Source organism: Pan paniscus, chromosome 11, assembly GCF_029289425.2.
Source record: "Pan paniscus chromosome 11, NHGRI_mPanPan1-v2.0_pri, whole genome shotgun sequence".
In the NCBI taxonomy this organism is placed as follows: Eukaryota; Metazoa; Chordata; class Mammalia; order Primates; family Hominidae; genus Pan; species Pan paniscus.
Window position 1 is genome coordinate 115,943,966 of NC_073260.2, and position 27,489 is coordinate 115,971,454.

The window sequence follows — 27,489 nt, forward strand, 5'->3', positions numbered from 1 at the left end:
GTGGCCGCTCCACATGGCCTGCTGCTGCTGCCATCATGACGGGTTCACAATTAGATCAGAAGTTCTCTCACTCTTAACCTCAGTGACTCCTCCTTACTGTCTTTTCATATTTTTTCCTTCCTTCCTTTCTTTCTTCCTGCCTTCCTTCCTTCCTTCCCGCCTTCCTTCCTTCCCTCCCTCCCTTCCTAATACCTATATTACTAAAAAGCTTTCTATAAATCTATAAAATAGGAGTAATGATAACATCTTGCAAGACTCTTTGAAAACAGCGTATATAAGATATATGAAACATTTAGTCTAGTGCATGGAACTCAAGGAGCAGTTATTTCTTTATTCCATTCTAAAGTATAATGCTTCTTAAATCAAATTTTAAAACTAACAGGTGGTTTTGGGAGCTGTATTTAAAAAGAAATACCATAAACAATTTTTTTTGAAAGTCTGTTTGATTTTGAAGATCTATCCTGACCACAGATGTCAACAGGTGACGCTGTTCAAATTTCATGTGACAGATTCACTGTCCCCACAGGCCCTGGTTCATGTAGAACCTCTGCTATGGAAGCTACCCCAGGTGGTATCTGTGCCATGCTTTTGCCCTCCTAAGCAATGATACATCAACTTTGGGATCTCCCTCCCTTTCGTCATGTGTTGGTATAGTTGTGCTGTTGACTTGAGCAGGTTGTCTGTCACTACCCGTGTCCCAGTGAAAATGAAGCTAATTATAACAAAAACCTATCATCCACACAAACTCTGGATGCCCCATGTTTGGGAAAGTGTCAATAGGATGTGCTGTGGCTGGAAGGGAATGTAAAGTCCCATGGTAACTCATTCCCCTCAAACCTTCAGACCAGGCTACTACCCTTGGAACCACCCGTCACTCTTCTGCTATGCACTGCATTTCCCACCGGACCCCAAAGGCCCTGTTCCTGAGCTCTCCTTCAGAGCTCTCATCCTGACACTTAAAGAGAAAGAAAGATCAGAGATGACTTCAGCTGATCTTCTCATAAATTCTACAGGCACTTTTTAAGGAGGAAGCAGATTGCTAAAGACAAGGGTACCTGCATGTTCCCACTGAACATTCTCTCCCTGTCTCATTTAACAGCAATATTCACCTTCCCCTTTTAAAATTTTAAGTACATTGTTATGACAAACAGCCCTTTAAAAACAAAACTCTGTATTTAAGGAAATGTTAATCAGTTAAAAGAAACAAAGCCAATTAGTTACATGCTGTTAGTTTTGTTCCCCATGCCACATATTTTCTTGATGTCCACAGAAACAGCTTATTAATTAGAATTAAATTAGATAAATGGCACCCTCATTTTGTCTCTTCACTTTTGTAGCATGTGATCCTTTGTATGAATCTGTTTTAAGTGATTCTCAGTTGGCCAATCATATACCTCAACTCTAAGTTACCTACTTAACCTTTAGGAATTTCTCATAAATTGCATTCATCTGTGGATGTTACTGGGGGACTTCAATGGCTCTCCCTGATTTACGTCTAGCACTACTTAGTATAGTGTACCAAAGGAAGGATTTTGTCCTCAGTACGGTAGTTTGTTAAGGACGGACAAAAGCAGTTTGCTGGTCTTGGTTGGTTCTCTCACCTACATTTAATAGCTATAAGCGCACATTGAGCTCAGCACCTTGTCTTCAGAGTGCCTAGCAACTTGAAACACGATATGGCATCCAAATATTCGACCCATTCGGTTCAAAGATACTGTGCATTGGTTAGACTTTAAGAAACAATCTAACTTCTTAAAAGCAAAAATCAGTGCGCAGTTTGTGGCTTCTCTTGAGCTGTGTAGCAAATAATAATCTACTAAATTCCAGGAGCTATGGCCTGTGTTGTGAATGCATCCTGAGAATGTACAGTCTTTGAAAATGGCAAGCGAGCCTGGCAGACACATTCTAGAATATCGGCCATGTCTCTGTTCTGACGCATATGCATGCGTAGCTTCTCTACTTTCCATTTAGAAAATAGACTTTCTGGGTTGAACAGTAATTTGACCTGTGCAGTACCTGGCATTAGTTTAATAAAAGATCATACTCCTCACTTGTCAAAACCAACTTGAGCACAAATGCATTTTGCAAAGTACAGCATTGGCAGCTTCAGGTAGATGGCAATGGTGATTAGCTACAGCAGTAATGGAAGGATGCCTCTCTAAATAATGGTTCCTGGAAAGTTCTAATGCCTTTCTCCCCATCTTTATGCCTTGATATTTCTTTTTTTCGTAGACTAACTATAATACTGACGGTTGTATCTCATGGGATAAAAATGGAGATTTTCACGATTCAAATCTTAGTCTGTCCTATGTTGGGACTTTTTAGTAGATACCCTTGTTTTATGCTTTACTTGAATTCTCTTCCCTTTCTTCCCATCTTCAGAGCATGGCTTAAATTTGGACAATATCTATGACAAAATAAGGCAGACGATTCATCTTGTTCCTTTTATTAAACTGAGATATGGAGAAGGGAAGTGGGTGATGTGTATTGTTATATCCCTCTGAGAATAAAGATTTTTACTTGCCTCAAGCATTTGTTGGGGTTATTAAGTTTAGTCTTCTCTCTACCTCATATCTTTCCTTTGGCTGGCTGCCTAGCATTGACAGACACCATCGGAGAGTTTGACCAGCAAAAATGATTATATATGCACCACCCATGCTTAGTGAAAGGATTTTACTATATTATCTTGAGTCTTACTTTGTATCATAGGATGATGACATATATCCTTTTTGTAGTTCGGATCTTGTGGGCGAATCTAGAAAAATTGACATTGTGTCCCATAGGAAAGTCATGATTTTCTTGTCAGTGAGGCCGATGTCTTTCATATATATATATGTATTTTTTTTTTTTTTTACAAAATTTCTGTGTAAAAGCCCCTGAAATTATTTAACTGTAGTGTGATCAATTTTATTTTCTTGTTTTCAAAGAATAAATTTAAGGGCCCTTTTCGGTTTTTCTGTTTTTTTTTTTTTTTTTAAGAATATCACCTCAATACAGTGGTAGGATTTAGAAAAATAGTTCCAGATCCTAAAACAGATTCTAACTGGTTATTTTAATAAGTTTACCACAGTTCAATAGGTTAATTTCATTACTTGACTTGGTCTCCAGAAATAAAATCCTACAGTAGCATCCAATGGTCATTTCTTTTTCTTTTCTTTAAATTTTTTATTTTTGAGATGGAGTTTCACTCTTGTCACCCAGGTTGGAGTGCAGTGGCGCGATCTCGGCTCACTGCAACCTCTGCCTCCTGGGTGGCATATTTTTATACTTGTCAATATTACACGAAAACTTCTCTGCGTGTCGTGATGGCTCACACTTGTAATTCCAGCACTTTGTAAGGCTGAGGCGGGAGGATCCTTGAGCGCTGGAGTTGAAGACATGCTGAACAACATAGGGAGACCCCATGTCTACAAATAATAAAAACATTACCCAGGCATGGTGGTGTGTGGTTGTGCTCCCAGCCACTCTGGATGCTAAGGTGGGAGGACTGACTGAGCCTGGGAGGTTGAGGCTGCAGTTAGCTTTGATCGTGCCACTGCACCGAAGCCTGAATGACAGACCAAGACCCTGTCTCAAAAAACAAACAAAAAACTTCAATGCCTGACCCGAAAATAAAGATAAATGAGACACATACCTGGAAAACATCGAAATGGCACTCATACCTATTCTCCAAGTGTATGGGAATTTTGTCTCTCTGCACTCCATTTAGAAATAAGATTTCTATGTTTGATTTGACTTGTCCTCACCCACCGGTTATTTCCAGATGAGCTTTCTAATTTAGGTCCTTACATGGCAACAGGACAGATGAAGCACGTACCCAAGCATCCATTGCCTACTTGCAGATTGTCAGAATTGCCAACTCTTCTTCATTCTTTGGGTTAAGAAATGCGACGGTATCCCTTAAAAAATATCCAGATGCAGGGAAAAGGGTATCCTACTTCTAGTTTTCTTTAATTTCTAATATAGTGCACACTCATTTTATGCAACAGCCCTTCAATGTGTTCACATGTTCTTGCAAGAAATTTCAGAACAGAACTTAAATGGGAAGCTGGGCTCTTACAATGGATTTTCCTTCCCGGTTGACAGTTTTTAGGCTATGGACAAGAAAAGGAAGGTAGCTAAGAATGACAGTATTGTACCATTTAATACAGCAATCCATTTTGTGTTTCTAGGGAAATTCCCTAGAAATTTTAATTGCATAATTATAATTTTTCCATTGGTTACTGACAAGCAAGTAGTTATTATCAATTTGCATTGTTTGAAACAGCAGAAAGATAAATATAAAAACTTGTAATATATTTTTCATTTGTTTCCAGAAAAGTGACATCAATGTACAGTGTTTTGTAATCCTCTCACTGTTAGTCAATTTTAAATTATTTTGAGGCCGGGCGTGGTGGCTCACGCCTGTAATCCCAGCACTTTGGGAGGCCAAGGCAGGTGGATCACGAGGTGACGAGATCGAGACCATTCTGGCCAACATGGTCAAACTCTGTCTCTACTAAAAATACAAAAATTAGCTGAGCGTGGTGGTACGCACCTGTAGTCCTAGCTATTTGGGAGGCTGAGGCAGGAGAATCGCTTGAACCTGGGTGGTGGAGGTTGCAGTGAGTCGAGATTGTGCCACTGCACTCCACCCTGGCGACAGAGTGAGACCCCATCTAAAATAAATAAAGAAATAAAAATAAATAAAAAATAAAATTAAGTACTTCCCACAGCTCCTAGTAATCATCGAGTCTGTATTGCTGCACTGAGATGCTACAGGTTATGATCTCTAGCAGGGTTGTTAGAGGCTTTTTTGCTTTCCTAATATTTTTGAACGTAAGCAGGCCCCCAGTTCCAGGATCACCAACAAGTTGAATTTGCTGATGAGGTGGAAATTCATTCTCCAGGACCAGCATTGCAAACATGCCTCTCCTGAACTTCCCTCCTTTGGAAATAATATATAAAGCTAGGAAACCTTGAAACTGGAAGCAATTTCTGCAAACTAATTTATTTCATATGTCATAGTTTTGCAATTTTTGTAAATTAATGTATTTCATATGTCATGCCAAGAAATGGTAAAGTTACATGATTTTTTTTTCCTCCAAGATTATCCATATATGTATTGGTGGAGCTTAGATAGGAATCCGGCTTTCTTGACTCCAAGAAAACCAAACAGAGTCAGAACACACCATCAAGCCAATGGGAACACCATGTGGGAAACGTGAAATCAATACAGAGAAGATACTGGTGATGAACCAAGAAGAACAAACTTTGTTATGACTTTTTTCTTTTTTATAATCCAAGGATTGTTTTCAAAATCAATTTTAGCTATGGTTATTTAAAACCACTTTTCAATGACATGTAAGTAGAACACAGTAGGAGAGAAGAGAAAATCTGTAACAGGGATTAGAAATTAAAAAAAAAAAAAAAAGAAGGAACAGCAAAATGTTTTGGGGCTTTAAAACATTTTCAGCCAGAACGTAATTGTAAAAACTCAAGGAAGTATAAAAGATGGAAAGCAGTCGGAGAAATAATTAAAATACCTCCTCCTGAACACCATTATTTACTTTGTTTTATTTACTTTGTTCAATCTTTGTGTGTGTGTGCATTTTTCATTATCTGCTATCCCCACATATAACTCTGTAGTATGCTTTTGTGGCTTATTATTGCATCATAAGCATTTCTCATGTGGTATGATACAGATTTTGTAACACTTAACTACTTGTATGATGTTCAATCTTCATGCCATATTTTATTTCACTGTGACAGACATCCCATATTGTTTAATGTTTCAACTACTTATACTCTTTTGCCAAACAAATGATATGATGAATATCTTTGTGCATAAGTATTCATTTACATTTTATATCATTCTTGTATGATAGCTATCTAGATCTTGAAATACAACATGAAAAATAAGTAAGTTTTTTAAAGAAGGAGGAAGAATGTTAGGAACATTTAAAGGAGATGGAGGATGTTGAAGAAGCTTCCAATGTCTATCCTGCTAGCCTTAGTAATCTTTAAGTTTACATCTTTGTATAAAAAAAATTCTTTGCTTTACTATGACTTTGGAGGCTTCTTGACTCATCTTCTTTTATGCAAATTGTGGAGCTAAGTTTCAAGTAAGACAGCTTACAATATCTGGGTTAGAGAGTCACTTTACCATTTTCCCCTATTTCTATTTCTTGCGAAACCTTCTAATTCAGGGCGATATTTCTTGTCTCTTTAAAATTTCCTAGCATTTCTCTTAAATGTCACTAATTTTAATAGCTCAGCAGTGGCAATGCTGCTTTCTGGCAGTGTCCTGATAGTGGCATCAAAGCAAGCGCTAAAATTTTACCCACTTTGATTGATGAGCTCATTTTGTTAGAGGACAAAATGGATTTTTTTATATACTGGTAATAAAAATTAATGTGTGATGTTGCTTTTCGGATGTTATTGGATCTCTACCTTAATACAGATTTCAGCAATAAAAGCACTAATAGATAACTTGACCAGAAAGTTACCTCCTTCCCCTTTAAACTACCCTCAAAAGTAAAAGATGCTTTTCTAATTTTGTAATCCCATAGTGCATTGTAAAAATGTATGTCTTGATGGCGGTGTGGTTGAGGATGGTGGGGAGAGCAGCGGTAGTAGGATAATAGTCTGTATTTCAGTTTTCAGTTTAACTGTGATGTTTATTTTTTATTTCAGCACCTCCAAGGTTTACACGAACACCCGTTGATCAGACAGGGGTCTCTGGCGGAGTTGCCTCTTTCATCTGCCAAGCTACGGGAGACCCAAGACCTAAAATTGTCTGGAACAAAAAAGGAAAGAAAGTCAGCAATCAGAGATTTGAGGTATTAGGTCCATTGTTCTGTTTCTCTGGGGGAAGAATGTATCTGCTCTGTCTTTGGTTTCTACGTTACTTGCTTGCTTTACTGTGATCAAAGGTGTCACTGATATATGGTATTCCTTACATTGCAAGTGATGGAAAATGTAACTCTAAATGGCTTTTTAAAAAAGGAAATTTGGGGGTTCAAGGGCTGATTTTTGTTTCTACTTGTGCCAGGGCTCAATAGTATTCCTAGGATTAGTCTGTCAGTTTCATCCCCAGGTTGCAAGATGGAGCTCGGCATCCTCACAGGACCACGTCTGTAGGATGTATGAAAGCTTGTCTCTTCCAGAAGCCTCTCATCCCATTGGGCTCCTATTACGTTACTTGTGCATCCCTGAGACAATTTGTGTGGATAGGTGGACAGTGTAGCCTACTTAATTTAAGCCAATCAGAATCTACCTCTGTTCTGGGAATGAGGACAGTCCCATCCAATTGCATGGCTTAGAATGAAAGAGCAGAATTTTCCCAAAGGAAATTTAAATCCTCGTTATCAAGAAGAATGGGAATGGATGCTGAGCAGCAAATGAAGTGGTCCACTGCCCCTCACACCTGTGTTTTACAAGTAGTGTGAACTAGAATGAGAAATTTGTTTCAGTGTTTTAAAGTACTATTCTGAAAGAAACACACGCAAACAGGTTGATATTGCAGAGAAACCTATCGAAGAAGTTGGTTTTCTTTATTCAGGAGAGCTCAGTGCAGCAAAGATGGTGAAACATAAATCAAAGATTCTTTTTTTGAGTGTTTGTGAGAAGGCTTATGGTTTAGAAATTTGCTCATTCTGGAGGAGAAATATAGGCAATAAGATATACAGAAAGCTACACAGATTATGGGCACACAATAGCATGCCCATAATTTAAGACGTGAGAAGGATAGCTTTACTTTTAGGGGCTACCAATACCCCCAAACTGCCTGAAATTGTGAAACTCACCTCCCTTTTACCTGAGTTTCTAATCTCCTTCATGACCTAATTTACAGTTTGGCAGATTAAAGGCAATTTCTAGTTAAAAGAAATATAGCAACTACAAATTCAGAACAATTTTATTTTACTTATTTTCATAGGAACTCACAGGGTGATCAGGGGTTCAAATGTATAGAGAACCTAATTAATTACAATGGTGAAATTAGAAATTTGCCATTGGAAATTGGGTTGTAGTTTACAAGTGAGAAGTTTAAAATTATGTCTGAAAATCAAATACTTGATTATTATTGAAATATAATTTATTTAAATACAAAAATATCTTTAATATTTGGAAAATGTTTCCTGTGTCATGTAGAAAATGATGTATATATGCATCTTTGCTGCACATTAAAAAAATTTAAATGAAGTTAATTTTTTGTCAAAGAGAAGTTTGACATCACGCTTTCTAATGACAATGGCTCCTGACAAAATCATGTAACAAAAGTGAAATTATACTACTAAATATTTCACAGCATGATCTCTGCTCAATGCCTAATTCCCCATGAGAGTCATATAAACACCTCTGGGGTAAATGAATTATTTTTACCCAAAGCAGCTTCATCAAACTGTATCAAGTCCTGGGTTGAAAATCTTTACTATATTTAACACTAATATATATATAATATATATTTAATTATATATTATTAAATAATATATATTTAATAATATATATTTAAATATATTATTTAATAATATAGTTAAATATATATTATTAAATAATATATTATTAAATAATATATATGTTATTACTAGTCTGTATGGCCCATGAGAGCAGTACATGTTGACTGTTTTTGCTCCCTCTTCTATCCCCAGTGCTAAGTATGGTGTCTGGTCCATGGCAGGCATGAAATCAATACTGGATATTTTCAAACTGGAAATTACATCACTGGCTTGTAATGTGTGGTATATTGTATGTTGTAAGAGGATAGATCTAAATCTAGGAAATGGTTCACAAATGTAAACATACAATGACATTTATTAATAAATTAGTCAACATTTAAATTGGGTTTATAGTTGCTTTAACCTTTTCCTACACTAAATCATAAAATGATCATAAATAACTTTTTTAAAATTATGGAATGCTTAACAAAGCTTCCAATATGAAACTATGAAACTATGAAACTTTTCTAAGATGCATAGTAGATTTATTTTAAGGTGTATGCTTCATAGAGTTGAAAATAAACTGTAGTGCATTGAGAAATGGGCCATTTTGAATATTCTTGTGAATTTTGAACAAAAATGGAATGCACAAAGATTGAAGTGGACATATTTTGAAAATATGAATGTCCTTCCTCTCTGTGTTAATATACACATGCACACACAAAATCTGGAATTAAGCATCCCATAAATATATATATGAGGCAATCTCAATTTATTCATAATTTAGGCACATGGGAATATTCACAGTGAAATACAAGAGAAAAAAGGCACAACTTCTCAGTGAACAGCTGAAGGAATGCAGCATAGTTACAGAAAAGACAGAGGACTCCATAATATTGTATACATATTTGTTAATATCATCATCTTTTTTTTTTTAAGTGGTACTTGAATTAGCTAACAAGTACCTAGGATTATCAATGTCACTAAACTGTTTCCAAGAAGAGTTCCTGATGATGGTGAATTCAGGCTTAGTGTTTAGGACATTAATTTTCTGCCTGGCGAAGCAAGCCTCCATTTTACAGCAAGAATGCTCTAAAAATGCAGAAAATGCTAAGCTAGAACAAATACTGGAATGATTTATAGCAAAATTAATGCACACCATCAGGCTTTTGGGTTGTGAAAGCTGTCTCGTTGGCTGCCTAAGTACTAGATTTATGCAATTTCTTTTCATGGTTTGCCCATCTATACTGTTCAGGATGAGACAGTTTAAACTAGCAGAGCTATCTGTGGTGGCGTGCATTAATTCTTCACCTTACAGTCCCATTATTGAATGAATCCACATTCGTATATGTGCTGTGAGAGAAAGAATAATTTAAGAAGTTTATCCATTATAGCTGCAAGCCTCTTGCAAAATTAATAGAGTCAAATTGCCCTAGATGAACATACTGAAATATTTTAATGAATAAACCCTGGTAGTTTTTAGTAGGGGCTAGATATCTCCATGTTTTGCATATGTAGTTGCATATCTTTCTCCTTGTTCAGTAGAAGATTCAGTAAATTAGACCAAATATTTTTTCACCACTATATCAAAATTCAGTTTCAGAATGATGCCTAGTTTATTATGATCCTAATGGCGGATCCAGCACTGCACTGAGAACTTTAGCTGAGAGGTAGACAATTGTAACAACACCTGTGACAGCTATTGTTTCCTCTAATAGGTAATAGAGTTTGACGATGGGTCTGGATCAGTTCTCAGAATACAACCCTTACGGACTCCGAGGGATGAGGCCATTTATGAATGTGTGGCCTCAAATAATGTGGGAGAAATAAGTGTATCCACCAGACTCACAGTTTTGCGGGGTAAGTGCTCAAGTGAAGGTTGTCGTTTGTGTCGTTGTTACAATTCTGTATCTCTTTTGTAGCATCATTGAAAAGACTAGCATTGTGATGGTGCTTAAATGGGAAACTCAGTTAAATGTTTGCAAGACTTGAACTTTAATTAGACAGTGGATACCTTCTCTAGTTATGGGTCTTCACAGAACTAGAGTTCAGGGGGAATATCAGAGGTAAAAAAGCTGAAAAAAGCATTGACTTCAAATGCCAGATACCATTTTGATTTTTTGGCAGAGCATCTAGAAAGGAAACAGGATATGGTACTCTTTTATATGTTGGCATTACTCGTGCATGGATTTTTCATACTGTATTCAGCAGCTACGTTTTTTACAACTACCACAGCTGACATTGATATTTGCAGAATTAAAGAAAGAACCTTAGCCTAAAGATGAACTTTCCTTAAGCAATTGGTCAGAACCAAGTATAAGAAATGCACCCGTCTTATGTGAAAAAAAAAATACGTTTTTTATTTGTCTGTTATCTTTCTTAAACCAACATGTATTGATCTAAATAACTGGGCTGACAAATCCCTTTCTTTGTCTCCAACAATGTTGCTTACACAATTTGACAAAGGCACAGGGTGAGTTGCCAGATCTCCAGTACAGTGTGTTCAGTTTGTAGACTTCCTTTACAATGAGAGTGCTGGAGAATAAAGCTAGTGATGAAGACTGTGTTGTATGTCTCTAATTCAGGCTTCTGTGTAGAGTTACGAACATTCCCAATTAGGCACCTTACAGTTGACATTTCCAGATTAACTATTCTGTGCCTTTATCTCTTTCTCTCCCTGACACAACTCATTTGTTTTGTTTTGTTGTATTTTGCTCTATTCCAAAATTTAGGAGAATAGACTTTCCTAACATGAAGGAAATTGGAAAGGAAACAATCAGAATCATAGAGGAACTTGTGTAGATTAAGTACATTTCTCTACTATTTCATTTTTTTTACCCCCATGGAGGGATGGTTTTACTTTATATCTTTTATAAAATAAAAAAGTTTGATTTTATAAACATCTTGGTTTCTTTCAAGGAGGTAAGCCCTATTGATATTGTCAAGAACTTATTTATTTGGAGGCCAGCAGCAGTTAGTAATGTAGGCCAAATTTACCTGGTGGTTTTGAAACTAAACACACACACACACACACACACACACACACACACACACACACACACACAAAGAAGCAATTCAAGAGGCTGAGAAAATGAGATTATTTACATATATATCCTTAATTATGTTTGAAATAATATAAACACCTTATTAAGTTGCAGGGAAAGTGTTGACAACTGGATGTATATCTTTTAAATGCATGTAACAGATGCTGCTTTAAAACAGACAAGTCAGATTTGAGCTACATTTCTGGCTGTTATGACAAGCTAGGTTGGTGCAGGAAGTTCCCCATTCCCTGACCAACACATAGAAATGTTGACAAAGTATCTGAAAATAAAATTAAAAGCATAATTAGGCTTGCAAACAAGAAATTGAAATTTCCAGTTGCTAAAAACAAGGGAGGGATTTCCTAGAGAAAAGACAATTGTAATAACCCAAGATAATAACAAAATGGACCTTATGCTTTAGTGCTGGAGTTTTAACACTCCAGCAAGATACATATGTATATGAAATAAGTTGAGAGTAACAGAGACTAGATCAGCTTTCTGCATACAAGTGAGATTTCCAGCACTATTCCTACTGTGCAGTACTCAGGAACAAATAGTTTAACATAAAAGCTGGTCAGAAACAGTGAGTCCCATAGAGTGTGCAACAGACACCCATAATAGCACTCACCCCACAGAGACATTCCGATAATCCAGATACACAACCCTAGAGAAGGTTGTTCATACCCAGATGGGCTAATGAACACCAGTTCTAAAGCAATCAAATCAGCTACCACCAGCGAGCGACAATAAGCCCAACAATCAAGGGTGGAAATCATAGTCTCTGATCCACAGGTAATTGAACTGTATGAATGGGTTTCAAAATATATTTAAAATATTTGAAAAGGGAAAGGAAGGAATGGTCTAATAGGCAAGAATAAGACATTAGGGAAAAAAAAAGAATAGGAGTTAGAAATTAGATTTTAGAACTGGCAGGAATCTTAGAGACTATGTTTATATGTGCTATAATATGCACTATGGAAAGTATACATATTTCTGAATATACATACATAGTTCACCTCAGCTTGTCTGAAAATTGTAGTCATTTTTCAGGTGTTCATATTTGAAGCCAAATCTGGCTCATTTGTTCATCTGCTTTAAAAATTTTAATCTCCATTTATTTACCTAGTTTAGAATCAGTGCCATCATATAGAAGGTATATTAAAAAGGTACAATAAAATAAAACTTATCAGAAACGTTTTTGAGTTTTCTCACTTTCCAAATCCCTTGAACTCCTTAAAAGGAATTAATGGGAGTCATGTGCTTGACTTATCTTTATGCATCCAATGAAGACATTAACAAAAAATTGGAGGAAAATATCACTTTACTTAGAAATTTACATGGATTAGTGTTTTCCTGCCTGTCAGTTGGCTGGAGTTTCATCATCTCCTCTGCTTTTATACAGCTAGTCCCCATATAAAACAAATGCATCAAAAATGTTTAATATGGTCTCAACTTTCTGTGTGAACATCTGTCATATGTAAGTGTATTTGTATGAAAATTTATGATTTAAGTAGTTAACCCTTTCCATTTTTTTAAAAGACTACGTTGAGCAGTTTTAGAACTTTCATGAGAAAAATTCAAAAGTATTTTAGATGACGGAAAGGTAGTCTAAACATAATCTTAAAATAGAATACTTTTATATATCCTTTTAGGATAAAATAAATATGGTTGGAAATTATTTTTGTTTCCTGGAGTCACTGTTTGCTTAAAACTTCTAAATATTGTTATTTCTATTACTAGTAGTGTTTAATAATACTCCAGTGTAAACTGACATTCATAGACTTTGAACATCATGAATAGCTAAATAAATGAGTGTGAAGAGGTTTATACCACAGTTGAGGAGATTTGTGACATTTTAGGTTCACTTTCTCTTGCAAGTCATGTTGGCGGACACTCAGGCACTCTGTTCTGCAGTAGATGGAGACCATTTTACACTTTTCGTCCAGTGGCCCTCACTGGATTCCCATTTCGTCCACGTGGATCATTTACTTTCTCCCTGCTTTACTGACAAATGCCAAAAATGTGCCAGCTCTCATGATGGGTTTTATCTAAGTGAACTGGATGAAGATCATTCATTTATCTCACACAAGCTACTAGAGAAACTAATTAATTGGAGATTCAAATATCTGACCTGTGTGGTTAATGAAGAAGACATTGAAATAATACTCTGACCACCCATGTGCCTCGAAGGGAGCATTTCAGGAACAAGTTTCCCTTCGTAGCTTGTTTCAAATTACCCTTACTCTCAAAAACTGTGTTTCAATAAGGAGGGATAACCACAGGCTCAGGCTGAATGTGCCCCAAAATAAGATATTTGGTCAATTAACTATACCATAGAGTGTGGTTCACGAAAGAAGAAGTAGGAGAGGGGGGAGGTGAACGTAGGGCTTACGTCTTCCAAGTCATTTTAATTTTTTAGTTGTCTTGGCTATGGAAACACAAGAAAATACTGACTCCCTAATGATACAACACTTTAGGAGGCTGAGTATATCTGTTTTACTTGTGTTTTCCCATCCTAAGCAGAACTTTAAGTGAAGGCCTTAGGATGTACTGAGGCTGCTAAGGACTGTGCCTTAACTAATTGTGGAATGCTGCTAAGGACAGTGAATTAACTATCAGGCTTTCAGTGAAGAGCAGGCATAGGACCATAGAGAGTGTTGTAAGAACAGGGATTGTCATCTAAATGGAGTTGGTTCTGTCTGTTTCGTTAGTTTGCTGGTCACAATTTCTTCCTGACTAAAGATATCAGCAGGAAACCATGTAATACAAATTTATGCAGTGATAACTGAGGATGAAAATATTCTCTCTGATAGATGTTATCAATCACTAGGCAGGGAAAATGAGATATCACCATCCATAGACTTTTCTTTCTAGTAAGAGTCCAAGGGTACTTGCTTCTTTTGGGCAAGAGGAAAGACATCAATAATTATTCTTACTTACATAACCTCCCTTCTCTAAGACAAAGTTCTGGAACCATTTAATCAACTTTGAATCTAAGCATCTGACTAAATGTCATCATGTTTCTTGAACTTAGAATTTTTTTTACGGGAGTAATCAGAAAATACATATTTTGCTCTTATCTCAAACAGCATGTAATGGGTCATTTAAAAAATCTTAGTAGATTATTTTTAGACTGGGCTGTTCTCAAAAAGCACCGCCCCAAACCACCACCACCACTAGCACAACAGAACAGGGTATGATATATAACACTGCTGCTCTTATCTATTTATAGGGAACTGGCTTTGTTCATAGAACATATCTACAGTACAATTATTGTCTAAACATGCTAGTTTACCAGATATGAGGCATTTTAGTTACCTAGTTTAGCAAATATATTTCATCAAGTGATACTTATGTGTATCTACTCTTACATATAAATATATCATTTGTGAATGATCACCATTAGGACGAAAGATAATACGTGAAGTACCCAAGTCTAGGTCTTGGGAAATTGAATTCCAGCTTTAGCTCTGTCACAAAATAACTGTGGCATCTTAAGCAAATATGTTAACTTCCCTGTTCTGTTCTGTTTCTTTTTTTTTTGGCCTGATATGCATTGGGAAGGCCTTGGATTAGCGATCAAATCACTCAGATCACCCCTCTCCAGCTTTCCGTGATTCATTGACATGCCTATTTCAGCAAGTCAGTTCTTGCAAGATGGAAAAAATTTGCTCCCTGAAGGTGACTGTTACTGAGATAGTAAAACACACAGTGAGCAGTTGGATGAGACAGAGAAGGCACTGCAATGGGAAATAGAAATGTTTGCATAATATGTCTGTTTCAAAAAATGTAAGCCATTATGGCAGTTGTTAGAAAAAAAAACATACAACTTTTACAATCTTTCAGGGAGAAGGCAGTCAACTATCTCTGCCATTGTGCAGTACCCTGTGATCAGAATTAGCATGTTCATTACAGTCTCATTTTATTAATGCCTCTTTTTGAAGATGAACACAGTTGTCTCCGCTGTGAAAATGGTACTTTGCCGTTTATGTTATAAAGTGGTCTCGGCTGGAGATCCAGGCTAGGAACATTAAAGAGCAAAGCACAGCTGCTTGACTGTCACACAAAAGGATTTTTATGAAAGACTGAAACAAAAGGAAGGGTGGCCAACACAGAACAAACGTGCTGACAATTATGGTACTGACTGAAGATTACTTGAAAAGGCTTATAAAATAGTTGAGTACTTGGAATACATTGATACCAACGCGATAAAGCCTTCGTGTGCACCTCATTTCCATGCTGGGAAAAGATGGTAGTGGGCAGAGCCACTTTAAGTGAACAGACACTCCTGACTTTCGTTGGTGTAATCTTTAGAATTTAAAAACAGTGATTCTTTGGGTATCAGTGGTCACAAAGACAGAAGCCCATGTGGATAGTCTATGAGAGACCCTAGTAAGGGGAGACATTAAAACTGAAAATCTGGGGGAGAAAGTGTACCTGTGAGGAGACGCTATTCATTTTCCTTCTGATCTACCTTTTGAGGACTGTTATGTTGGTGATGCATGCTCCTTCCTTGGAACTATTACTTGTTTTGCCACACTGAGATCATGTCTAAAAAGGGCTCAGAAAAAATGAGCACACTTGTAAATCATTGCATTGAAGTGAGAACAATTTTCTTCTTTTGACTTCATATTAAAATATTATTTTTAATAATTTTGAAATGAACATCAACTCATGTGAGTGTTTACTGCTGCTTAACTTGTTAACCAAACCATAGAAATGTTGAGCTAGAAGGGAATTTGGTGTTTACCTAGCCTCACTACTTATTTTTGATGTAAGGAGCCAAGGTCCAGAGAGTTTGATGTGATTTGTTCTTGGTCGTACAGCTAAGATTTTCATCGGGTTTGGCCAAGTCTGAAGTGATCCCTGCTGCAGTACGTGTGACAGTGAGTTTCAGCCCTTCAGATTTTTACTTTATATACAAGATATTGTCCTGGAAGAACAATGTTCTTCCAGCTGACATGTCGACAGATGAGCATGATGGGAAATAAAAAGTGCTCAAGTGCCATGGGTGCAAAATGTGTAAAATGCTACATGGAAGATACACTGTGAGAGTGAGGAGACTGCTGGGTTGGGGCATGAAGAATATTTAGGAGTCTGTGAGACAGAGCTAACTTGAGAGAGGAGTAGAAACTAGAAGCTTCTTGAGCAAAGTGGCTTAGGGAGGAAATCACTGAGTATTGATGGTAGGTGTGTGCAGTGTATTAGGGTTCTCTGGAGAAAGAGAACCAACAGAATATATACATATATGGGAAGAGCCTTATTTTAACAAATTAGCTGACATTATTAATGAGGCCAAGAAGTTTCAAGATCTGCCAAAGCTGTCAGCTGGAGGCCCAGGAGAGTTGATGTGCAGTTCTAGTCCACAGGCTGGCAAGCTGAAGACCTAGGAAGAGCTGATGTTTCAGATTGGGTCCAAAGGCATGAAAAAGCTGATGTCCCAGTTTGAAGGTAGGAGGAATTCTTCCTTCCTCAGGTGAGGCTCAGCCTTATTGTTCTCTTTAGTCTTTTACCTGATTGGATAAGGGTTGCCCACATTAGGGAGGGCAATCTGCTTTGCTTGGTGACTAAATTAAATGTTAATCGCATCCAAAAACACCCTGACAGTAACGCTCAAGATAACATTTGACCAAATCTTTGAGCACCCCAGATATTTCGCCTAATCAAGTGACACGTACAGTTAACCATTACAGGTGGGTATAAACAATGGTAGGTCAGAATTGAGCAGAAGTAAAATAGTAGTAGTAAAAGAAAATGAGGTTGGGACGTGACTCATTGGCTAAGGAGATAAACCTAATAAGTGAGAAAACGTGTGATTAAGTTAACCTAGGCCATCTTTATGTGAGCTGAAAATTACAAAGGAGTTTACTAAAATACTTCACTTAAAGTAATCTATCAAACAGTCATTCATACGTAATTGAGGTTTATATTTATAACTAGGTAGTTGGTTGGCTTTCATTGATAAAATTTGAACAATTTTTAAAAATTCAGTATCCTGGTTTTCCAAATTAGTTTTATTTTAAGCTACTAATTAAGATGTAGTTTTAAAAGTTGTGCATGCATAATTTATTGGTATTTAGGGCACAGATATGCCAAATGCCTCATCTAGGGTTTAATTATCAAAGCCCTAATTACATATCTCCTTAAAAGACAAGTAACTTATTATATCTTATTAAAAAAACAATGACTTGTGAATTAATGCCACATTAAACACAACTATGATTACACACATCCCATATTCTTAATATGTTTTGTTAAAGATAGCAAGATTTTTTTTTTTTTTTTTAACTACTGGGCAACCGGGGAATAGTCATATCATTTCAAGACTCTCTTATCTGTCATCTTCCAAAATGAGCTGTGTTTTAATTTATATCTAAAAATTTTCCATGCCTTTCTTTTTTGTTTCTTAGAACTTTACCTTTGATTATTAAACTTAATCCATGCATTACATAAATGTTACTTTCACCCTTTAACACAGTAGATTTTTTTTTTATTGATAGATTTTTGGTCATAAGTGTAGCACTATTGAGATTTTTCTCACATGTCTGATGATGTCTGTATTCAGGTTGAAAATTTGATCATAGTTTGTATTTTCTCAGAAGAGATCCTATATTTCTTGGAGCATAAATACCAAAAGAGCTATTAAAAAAATGAAGCTATAAATCATAAGTGAGACCAGAAAATCAATATTAACAGTTTTTAGATATTTTCTACCTTTCTAAGTATCGGCATACATAGTTCTTTCTGTTTGTTTATGTATTTGTTTAATTATGTGGGTAACTGCAGATCTGTCATTTACTGGTCAAATAGAAAATTAAGTACAGTAGAAAAGTATGTGCTCATAAAAACGTGATGGCTTTTAATAAAGCTAGTTATTAACTATCAGTATTTATACAAAAACTTGAGAAGGTATACTTGCATATATGTATGTTTTGTACATGTAGTATGTATATATATAGTGTGTTTGTATATGACCTGTTTAATTTGCTTCATAGCACTTTTTTCTGTGTGAAATTATACTCTTTATTTCTTGAGACTTTTATCCTGTATACCTCTTCCTTTGTGTATAAGCTCCATTACAGTTTTCTATGGCCTAGAAATGTTCCTGGCATTTATTGGGCACCCAAGAGATATTTGTGGCATGAACAGGTACATATGTAGAGGGATCTATAGATATGGTTATGTAGATACAATGCATTAAGAGACCATTTGGGTAGGAATGAGTCTTACTTTACATATAATGAACAAAATAAATAATCATTATTTCAGTGGCCTCTGCAAGATGAAGAGCGTGATTGAGAGTCAAGAAGTCAAGGCAAAGGGAAAGAGAACTACAAAGACAGAGTGAAACAGAGGGAATGAAGAGAGATGCTCGTTCTAGCTACATAAGCATGAATTTGTATCAACCTTCCAGTTCTTCCTAACTGTATGGGTTTAGACACATTACTCAAGTCTGAATGTTAAATTGCTATCTGTAGGGTTGGGGGTGATCCTGGCTATCTTTTAGGGCTGTTTTGGGGGAAGTTAATGACATATGAAATCATCTGGCAGAGTAACTAACAATAAAGTTGCCAAAGAATGTTAATTTCCTTCCTTCTCCCTTTATTATCCCTTTGAAGCTGAGCTAGCTGGTTTGGCTCTCTCATCACTACTGAATCCCCAGCATCTAGAATAGTGCTAGGCACATAGTAATTCAGTAAGTGTTATATGTATACGTGGCTATGGTGAAGGGAAGGGAGGGTGAAGAACACTGGAAAATAAGTTTTTGTGTCTTCTCAAATAGTCCTTAATCGAAAGGACTGAAAATCAGCTTTTCACAAGGAAATAGGATGATACAACAATCTGAAAACATACAGTATTACCAAGTTATTTTGAAAGACTGAAGATCATTTATTGGTGCTATGCTAGTATACAATCCCAAGAATTTTGGTTCCTTTTTTCCCCCTGTTACATTTGTGCTTATTTTTATGTTAACACACATTTCCATATTCTTCAGAATGCTTATACATTAGGTAGGTCCAGGTAGTCAATTGCTTCAACTGCCTAACTCAAACTAGAGTCACACTGTCATACTAGAATATTATTTCTGTTCTATGACATCTAGGTCACAGACTAGATAAAAATCTACAACTGTTTTATGATTTCTGTGAAAATGTAACATTAGATATATTTTAGAAGAAGCAGAAGAATTTCAAATATCCTTGAAACATTGAAAGAGATAATAGGAAACATTTTCTTGCTTTTTCGTTTATTCGTTTGTTTTGTTTTTTTGATTATTTCTGTTACCAACCTTGGTGTAGGAAGTGATAGAAGGTGTAGTTATGGGTGTAGGTTCAGCAAACAGACAGACCCGAGTTCAAATCCTAACTTCACTATTTGTTTTGTGGCAAATGTGCACATTTCCTAACCTCTCTAAGCTTCAGTATCTGTCTATCAAGTCGAGATAAGAAGACCTATTGCGTAAACTTAAGAGGATGATTACAGGAGATAATCCATGTAAAGCTGTTAGCAAAGTTCTAGGCACTCAGGAAATGTGAGTTGTTGTTGTGATTATCATTATCATCACTAGTATTACTATGATCAGTAGGATTATTATTAAGAGTTAATTTCAAATTATTTGATTAAAGGGAACTGCCCCATTTGTGAAGGAGAACTTTTTGGCACAGGCAGAATTATCTTGCTAAGGCTGGGAATACACAAATTTTTTAATCCTTAAGTCAAGCTACCTTGTGCACTAAATAATCATGTGGTCCAGATGCCACCATTTGGCTGTTGTAGGATCCACAAAATATTTGAAATTTGAACATCATTCTGTCATAAGTGATAGGGGAGTATACTTAAGAGAAAATTAGAGGAAATTTTCCTTTTATCCTAAAAAACAGAGTTAGTTGCATGCTTAGACTAGAAGTTCCCTAAGGGCATGGCTTTGTTTTGCTCTAGACTGTACACATGGCAGTAAGCACAGTGCCTGACATTTTCCATAAACATTTGTGTTTTTTGTTTTTTTAGAGACAGGGTACCACTTTGTCATCCAGGCTGGAGTGCAGTGGTGAGATCATAGCTCACTGTAACCTCTCACTCCTATGTTCAAGGGATCTTCCCACCTGAGTCCCTGAGACTATAGTATGAGTCATCTTGCCCAGCTAATTTTTTTTTTTTTTTGTATTTTGTAAATTTTCTTTAGAAAATAGGTCTTGCTATATTGCCCAGGCTGGTCTTGAACTCTTGGCTTAAGTGATCCTCCCACCTCGTCTTCCCAAAGTCATGGGATTACAGGCATAAGCCGCTGCTACCAGCCAAAATTTCTTGATGGAATGAATGAATGACAAGTTTTAGGAAAAAGTTTCTAAATATTATTTTCTTACAGACTGCTGGATTTAAGGTTTATTTTTAAAAATTAGAAATGTCAGGAGATGTTGCTTCCACATCTCGGATAAGCATACAATATATGAGAAGCAATTTGTATTAATTCATGAATTTATTCATTTGATAATCTAGCTCTCTCTAGTCCAGGAAGTGTGCTAAGTGTTGGGAATAAAAAGATGGAAAGACACTACCCCCACTTGCCTTCAAGGAAGCTACAATCTCTGATGGGAAGCCATAAATTTGGTTAAAATGACAAGGCAGTTATACATATATACTGTGGTTGGAGATAATAAAGTCTATTTTTAGAAGAAAAGTGCTCTCACCGTAATTCAGCTTACACCTTTTCAAGCTAGTACTTGCAGTAAGAACTAATGTCTCCTTGAATATTCCATCAATATGACAGTAAGGTTTGTTGAAATGTAAGATGTGTTTGACACATGAAGCCTCAGCTGACAGAAAAATTAAGCTCACCTTTTTTTCCTGATGAGTAAAAATGTTCTGAGAGAAAAATTGTATTTCATTTGTAGGAAGATTTGGGATATACTTTGGTTCGGTTTTGAGAAAATATGGTGCAATAAAAAAACTTAAGTAATTACCTTCAGAGTAATTTTCCCATTTGTTTCTCTCCCAACTAATAGTAAGAGGAGTTTTTATTGCTGCACTTATCATTTTTTATGATTCTTTTTTGCTCTAGGTGGAGATGACAGAGCATACCTAAATACAAAATGATTTTAAAGTGTACTGGTAAAATGTCTTAAAACATCTTCTCCCTCAGAGGACTTCATTAAGCACAATTGATTTTTGTAATAAAATATTTATTTATTAGAAGATGGTAGTTTAGGCATTTTAACCCTTGAGGAAAGGCCATTAGCATGTACTGTACTCCAAAACAGGAACACTGTTATATAAGTTACTTTTTAAGGCTTGAACAACTTGGATTAGAGCCCTGTATCCTAAAGAGCCTTTTATTTACACTCAAATTTTTATGCATGTCATTATAACTTATGATGATAGATCTGAACTTCCAGGTATTGCCAAGCTTGTTATAAACTGACATCAAGTGCTACAGCTGACTTACTATGGGTCCCATTAATCTTAGTTGCAAAGATGCGTTAATAAAGTTAACACTCACTGGCTCAATAGCAAATAGAATTCCCTCATCTCAGCTTACAAACAGATAAATCGTCATCTGGGAGGAAGAATTCACTCTGACTTAAATGATTATTCTCAAGGATTTGCCATAAACCTAGTACAGAGAACCAAGGAGGACACTAAATGCTGCCCAGTAGGACTGGGGTTTTGCCCAGTAGGACTGGGGTTTGAGCCAATCTTTTCTTAATTCCCTGTCAACATTTTTGAGATATGATTGTGATTATTTAAAAACAAACAAATTTTTTTTTTAATTAAAATTACTTTACAGCATAATGGTGAAATGCTGATGTGATGTGTTTTACACAAGCCTGGTTAACTACATGCTAACAGCATTGATTAAGCTCAGGGACCACGCTTCCTGTGTCCTCCAGTGAGATGAATTCTTGTTCGAAGACCCCCACCAAACTCTTGCCATACTCGGGTGCCAGAAAATCTCTCTCAGAATGGCGGAGGGGAAGTAATTGGTGTGGAGTTGAAGCAGAGACAGGCTTACCCAGCAGTGGAGGAATCTTTGGAATTAGGGCCCTCCCTTGTACGATGCCTTCCAAAGACCCAGGAAGACTTACTAGTATCTCCGGTTGATTATATATTTTTCTAAAATTTGTAAAAATAAGATTTTTGCATTTGTTTTCATAAAGTAGTCCTTTAAAGTTTCGTAAGCTTTAGACTTTATAATATCTAGGTCCGCTGCTGGGCAGGGGCCAAGGGATCTAAGAACTGCATTGTACTTTACATATGATTGAAGAAAAATTACTTGTGTACATCAGCACTTGAATGCGAGTCTCACGTAGAGGGGTGAATGTCTTTCCTGAATCACAGTCCTCCATGGTTTAATATAGACTTGAAAGGACTTTGCCCAATGTTTATAATTCTGTTTCTAAATTTATGGAGAACATCTTGGTACTATTTTTTTCCTTTACTGTTTAACATACAATACTACACAGGCAGTACACATCCACTGCTCTCTCCTGTAACAGGATGGTTTTGCACATTACACAGGATTCCCTGCCACCCCCTGCCCCCCGCCATTAACTGGACTGTACCTGGTTAAAATTTCTCCATTCTGAAAGGTCAAGGTTTCTATGTCCTCTCATTGCATTTGAGCAGTACCACCACCACCATCACTGATGCAAAATAACCTTTTCATCAAGACATTAGACACTATAAATTCTTAATTTTTATTTTTATGTAAACTAGCTCTAAAGTCTAGTGGCATTATTTACTAAAATTCAACAAATGAATTTCTGAACTGGTTCTCCATGAGCGGCATGCTCTCTTGTGTGTTAAAGGAGAAGAGACAGGTAGAAGGCAGGAATGGTTGAGGCTTCTTCTTTAAAGCGTTTGTCTGTAAAATAAATATTAGAAGATCTTCAGATTTCTTTTCTCAATGAGCAAACGATACAGAACCTCTGTTTGCTTGCTCAGGTTTTATTGGCAATTAGAAAAGCAAAGATCAAAGAAAGGAAAAAAATCCTAGAGAATTAGTAATTACCAAGCATTGAATGCAGTTTTGGAATGTGTGAATTTTAATATATAGGTGTTCCATCTGAGGTTCTGATAGATTCTTAGCCCTAAAGGAGAGGTCTGCTAAGTGCTTTACTGACTACTAAAGGGGGTCTGTGTGCAGTGTCTGGAGAAGCTACAGGTTCAGAGCAGCTGAGATTCAGAGGTCGCTTGACCAAACATGCTGGTAAATGTGGTGATTACCAGATTTTCTGACTCTAATGTTTATTCTGTATTTACTACTTCATATATCGCCCTTTAATGCTATCTTGCAAAGGATACAATTGAGTGTAATGTGACATAGAAAAGTGTAAGGGTTGATTTTTTTTGTTTTGGGGGTCTCTAGGAAAAGGATGAAGATGTGTAAAGGATACCTTAACTCCACCAAGAGGGGCTGCTGAGTTGGTTGTGTAATGGACATTTATTTAGTCATCGTCCTTGAGTTTCTGTGTAACCTGGGTAGAAAGAGAGCTCTGAGAACACAAAAAGATGGGGTGGAGTGGGATGTAAGAGCTGAATGGTTGTGAAAAATAAAAGGCATTAAAAAGGCATTAAAGAAGACATAGTTATCACTGAAAGGCTAGTTAAGAGGGTACTTCTTTTTTTAATGCATTTGGTTGTTATACCTCTTTATATCTTGTAAAATATTATGGTAATTGAAATAAGCCATTCACAGAAAGACAAATGCTATGGGATCTCACTGATTTGTGGAATCTAAAAAAATTGATCTCAGTAGTAGAGAGTAGAATGTTGGTTACCAGAGGCTGAGCAGGTTGAGGGGTGGGGGTTGGGGAGATGGTGGTCAAAGGATAGAACATTTCAGTTAGGAGGAGTAAGTTTAAGAGAACTGTTGTAGAACATGGTGACTATAGTTCATAATATTTTGTATCCTTGAAAGATGCTAAGAGAATGGGTACAAAGTATTCTCAAACACAAAAGTGGTAACTATGTAAGATAATGCGTATGTTACTGAGCAAGATTTAACTATTTCACAATGTATACATAGTACTTCAAAACATCATTTTATATGTGGTAAATACACTTTTATGTCTCAATTAAAAAATAAATTTATGGCTGGGTGCAGTGGCTCAATCCTGTAATCCCAGCATTTTGGGAGACTGAGGTTGGCAGATCACTTGAGGTCACGAGTTTGAGACTAGCCTGACCGACATGGTGAAACCCTGTTTCCAGTAAAAAAAAAAAAAAAAAAAACCACAGACAAACACACACACACACACACACACACACACACACACACACAATTAGCTGGGTGTGGTGGCATGCACCTGTAGTCTCAGCTCCTCAGGAGGCTGAGGCAGGAAAATCGCTTGAACCCAGGAGGTGGAAGTTACAGTGAGTCAAGATCGCACCACTGCATTCTAGCCTGGGCAACAGAGCAATACTCTGTCTAAAAACAAGAATAAATAAGTAAATTAACAAAGATATTTCTTAAATGTTTGAGGCAACCACAGGAAGTTAAAAGGTGAGGGCAAGTCATTTCAGATATGTTGGAACTGAGTTGTCTTGGTGTTTTATGACTCCATGGCTTTCTCTTTGAAACCTCTGGTAGATGGAGATTGTCAAGATACCGTACCATTGGTCTGAGAATCTAGCAAGTAATTAGTCCTCTTTCATTAAGAAAATTATTCACAGGAATCTTTGATCACCATTCATGGCTTTATACACAATATGTTTTCATGAAAATGAACAGTCCAGCATGAGTTTTGTTTGTTCTTTTTGAATATTACCAGTTGATAGACTTGCTGAGCTAATTGAAAGGTACCAAGCCCTTTACCTATGTGGTCTTCATTTAATATGTATCAGATGAAGGGACATGGTAATCTGTTATTCAGAACCCAAATATCTTACAAATATAGGAAAATATTCCTCTTTCTATGGCCCCAAACTCGTGCAGCAAATTTTCTTTTCGCGTCTGTCTTAAACAGCAGTTGGTGGAAGCTTTACAGGTCTTATTGTTGAGGAAGTGACTTTAAATTTTTATTTTAGGCAAAAGCATCTGCAAATTGAGACTGCGGAAAGCAGCAGTGAGAAGATCCTCACAGTTCTACTCAGTTGGGCAATTCTTCACTACTCTGACAATTTAATTGGGTGTAAAAAGAAATGGCAATTAAAAATCAAGAGCTTTAAGTGGGACAACCTACCAGTTTCAAAGTTAGTGATTTTTTTAAAAAATGAGCAAGACTCAAAGACGGTACATCTTTAGTTCTCTAGTTAGTTGTTTCCTATTGAGTGTGTTCTGTGCTGAAATTGCCGTATCAGATGCGCCTTTTAATGGCAACTTTTACAAGAGTCTAAAGATAAAGAGAAGTTGAATTCACCCTTTTATGTACATATATAAATACACTTATAGAAATACTTATTTTTAAGAAAGTTTATCTACTCAAGCGTTTTATTTTAATGATTTTTGGACTCTTTAAATTCAAGCCTTTTGGATTTTTAAAATCAAGACTGTAAGACTTAAAAACAAAGTAGTTTTGTTTGTTCTTTTAAGTAGGAATGAAATCATTATTGCTTATCCCAGTACTTAGACAAGGGGTGCTACAGAGAAGGGACTCAAATACTTTGCTGAAATAATACATGTCAGTAAATTTTAGAAGCTGGGACATCTAAGTGACATATCTGATGTTGATTGTAGCCTAGTAATCAGGAATAGGAATAAATTACTTATGTACATCAGGTTTTGCACATCCACTTGGTAAGAGTTATAAGCATTTCTCCAAAATGAGACAGCAGTTCTCTCTCCTGAGAAGTGCACAAATCTCAGCTGCCTCTCAGATCATAATATGGGTGCTTCATCGACCAACCCTCATCAGAGACACTGAGTAGACATCTTCATTCTCCCAGCCTTCTTTCCCATCTTTCTTCTCTCTCTTCCTTCTTTCTGCAAGTATTTTAGGTAATTGCTGTTATTACTCATTGATTTACTTCACATCCCTTGACCCATCCAAGGTTCATGAACTCTCAGTGTGTTTTGGTTTATATCAAATGAAAATATATTTTTATCTCTTACAGAAGAGCCAGATTGGGAAAAAAAGGATTTGTAAATAAGTATTTTGGACAACAGTTATAGAAAGTAGAGTACGGTTGTACTCACAGGGGTGTTCGAATAAATGCCATTTTATACACTGATAATCCCCGATTAAACCACTACCAACTGAACTTCTATATGAGGAAATCACTGTGTTCTGTGCCAGCTGAAGGTCTGGATGAGTTTCAGCTTAGCCTCTCATGGAGGGCATAATCACTTCAGCAGGATTAATGGCATAGTTAAATTATTAGTATTTTTAGCCAGAGTAAATCACATCCAAAACATCTAAGAATAAAACTGTCTAGCCCCTCTGTAATAACATCGGCAGTCTTTATCTCTCACTTGAAAGGTAGTTTTGTATGTGAGATATGCTCTGAAAGTAGGGTATCTATTTTAGTAGCTTTCAACTTTATGAATAAGATTGCAGATATGAGAGAAAAACCACAATCTTTTTTTGATAAGAAATAGTGAATTTTTCTCACATTTGTCATCATTAAAAATTCTGTTAACCACAGACCACGGTTTATTATGTAATCTATGGTTATCATTCTTTATTCAGTCTGCCTAGAGTCTGAAGTAAGGGATCCCTCTGTTCAGTTTTGAAATACTTCTTTCCTTTAACACATGGGCTTTGAAATTTTATGAAGACATGGTAGTTATCAAACTTGTAAAGCAAGGTGTTAAATATTTAGTGCAAAATGAAGTTATGAAGACCATGTACTAGATGAAATTTTAAAGGGGTTTTCCTCTAGCTCATCTGCCATGTTACAAGTTGAAAAGTCTCCTGACATCTCAACATTCCCGTAAGCTTAGTGTGGACGCTTTTGTCTTTCTGATAAGTTCGTTGGCCCGTTGCACTTCAGTTGATTTGTACTGATGGTCCAGTACCTAAAAAAGCCTCATGTGGTTAGAAAGTCAGGATATGAGGTTTGGTGGTAGAGTGAATTATGTGTCAATA

The 27,489-nt window shown here is 36.4% G+C and overlaps 1 protein-coding gene across 42 annotated transcripts in view; it reads left to right on the plus strand.

Annotated features, from left to right (window-relative positions):
* The window catches only part of PTPRD (protein tyrosine phosphatase receptor type D), a 2,308,100-nt gene that overhangs the window by 1,975,471 nt on the left and 305,140 nt on the right, over window positions 1-27,489 (plus strand). For all 42 annotated transcript variants that reach the window (XM_055092146.2, XM_055092147.2, XM_055092152.2 and 39 more), the window contains 2 exons: window positions 6,676-6,821; window positions 10,136-10,277. In XM_055092146.2, the coding sequence (XP_054948121.1) occupies window positions 6,676-6,821; window positions 10,136-10,277 (288 nt within the window). The remainder of the gene's footprint in view (window positions 1-6,675; window positions 6,822-10,135; window positions 10,278-27,489) is intronic.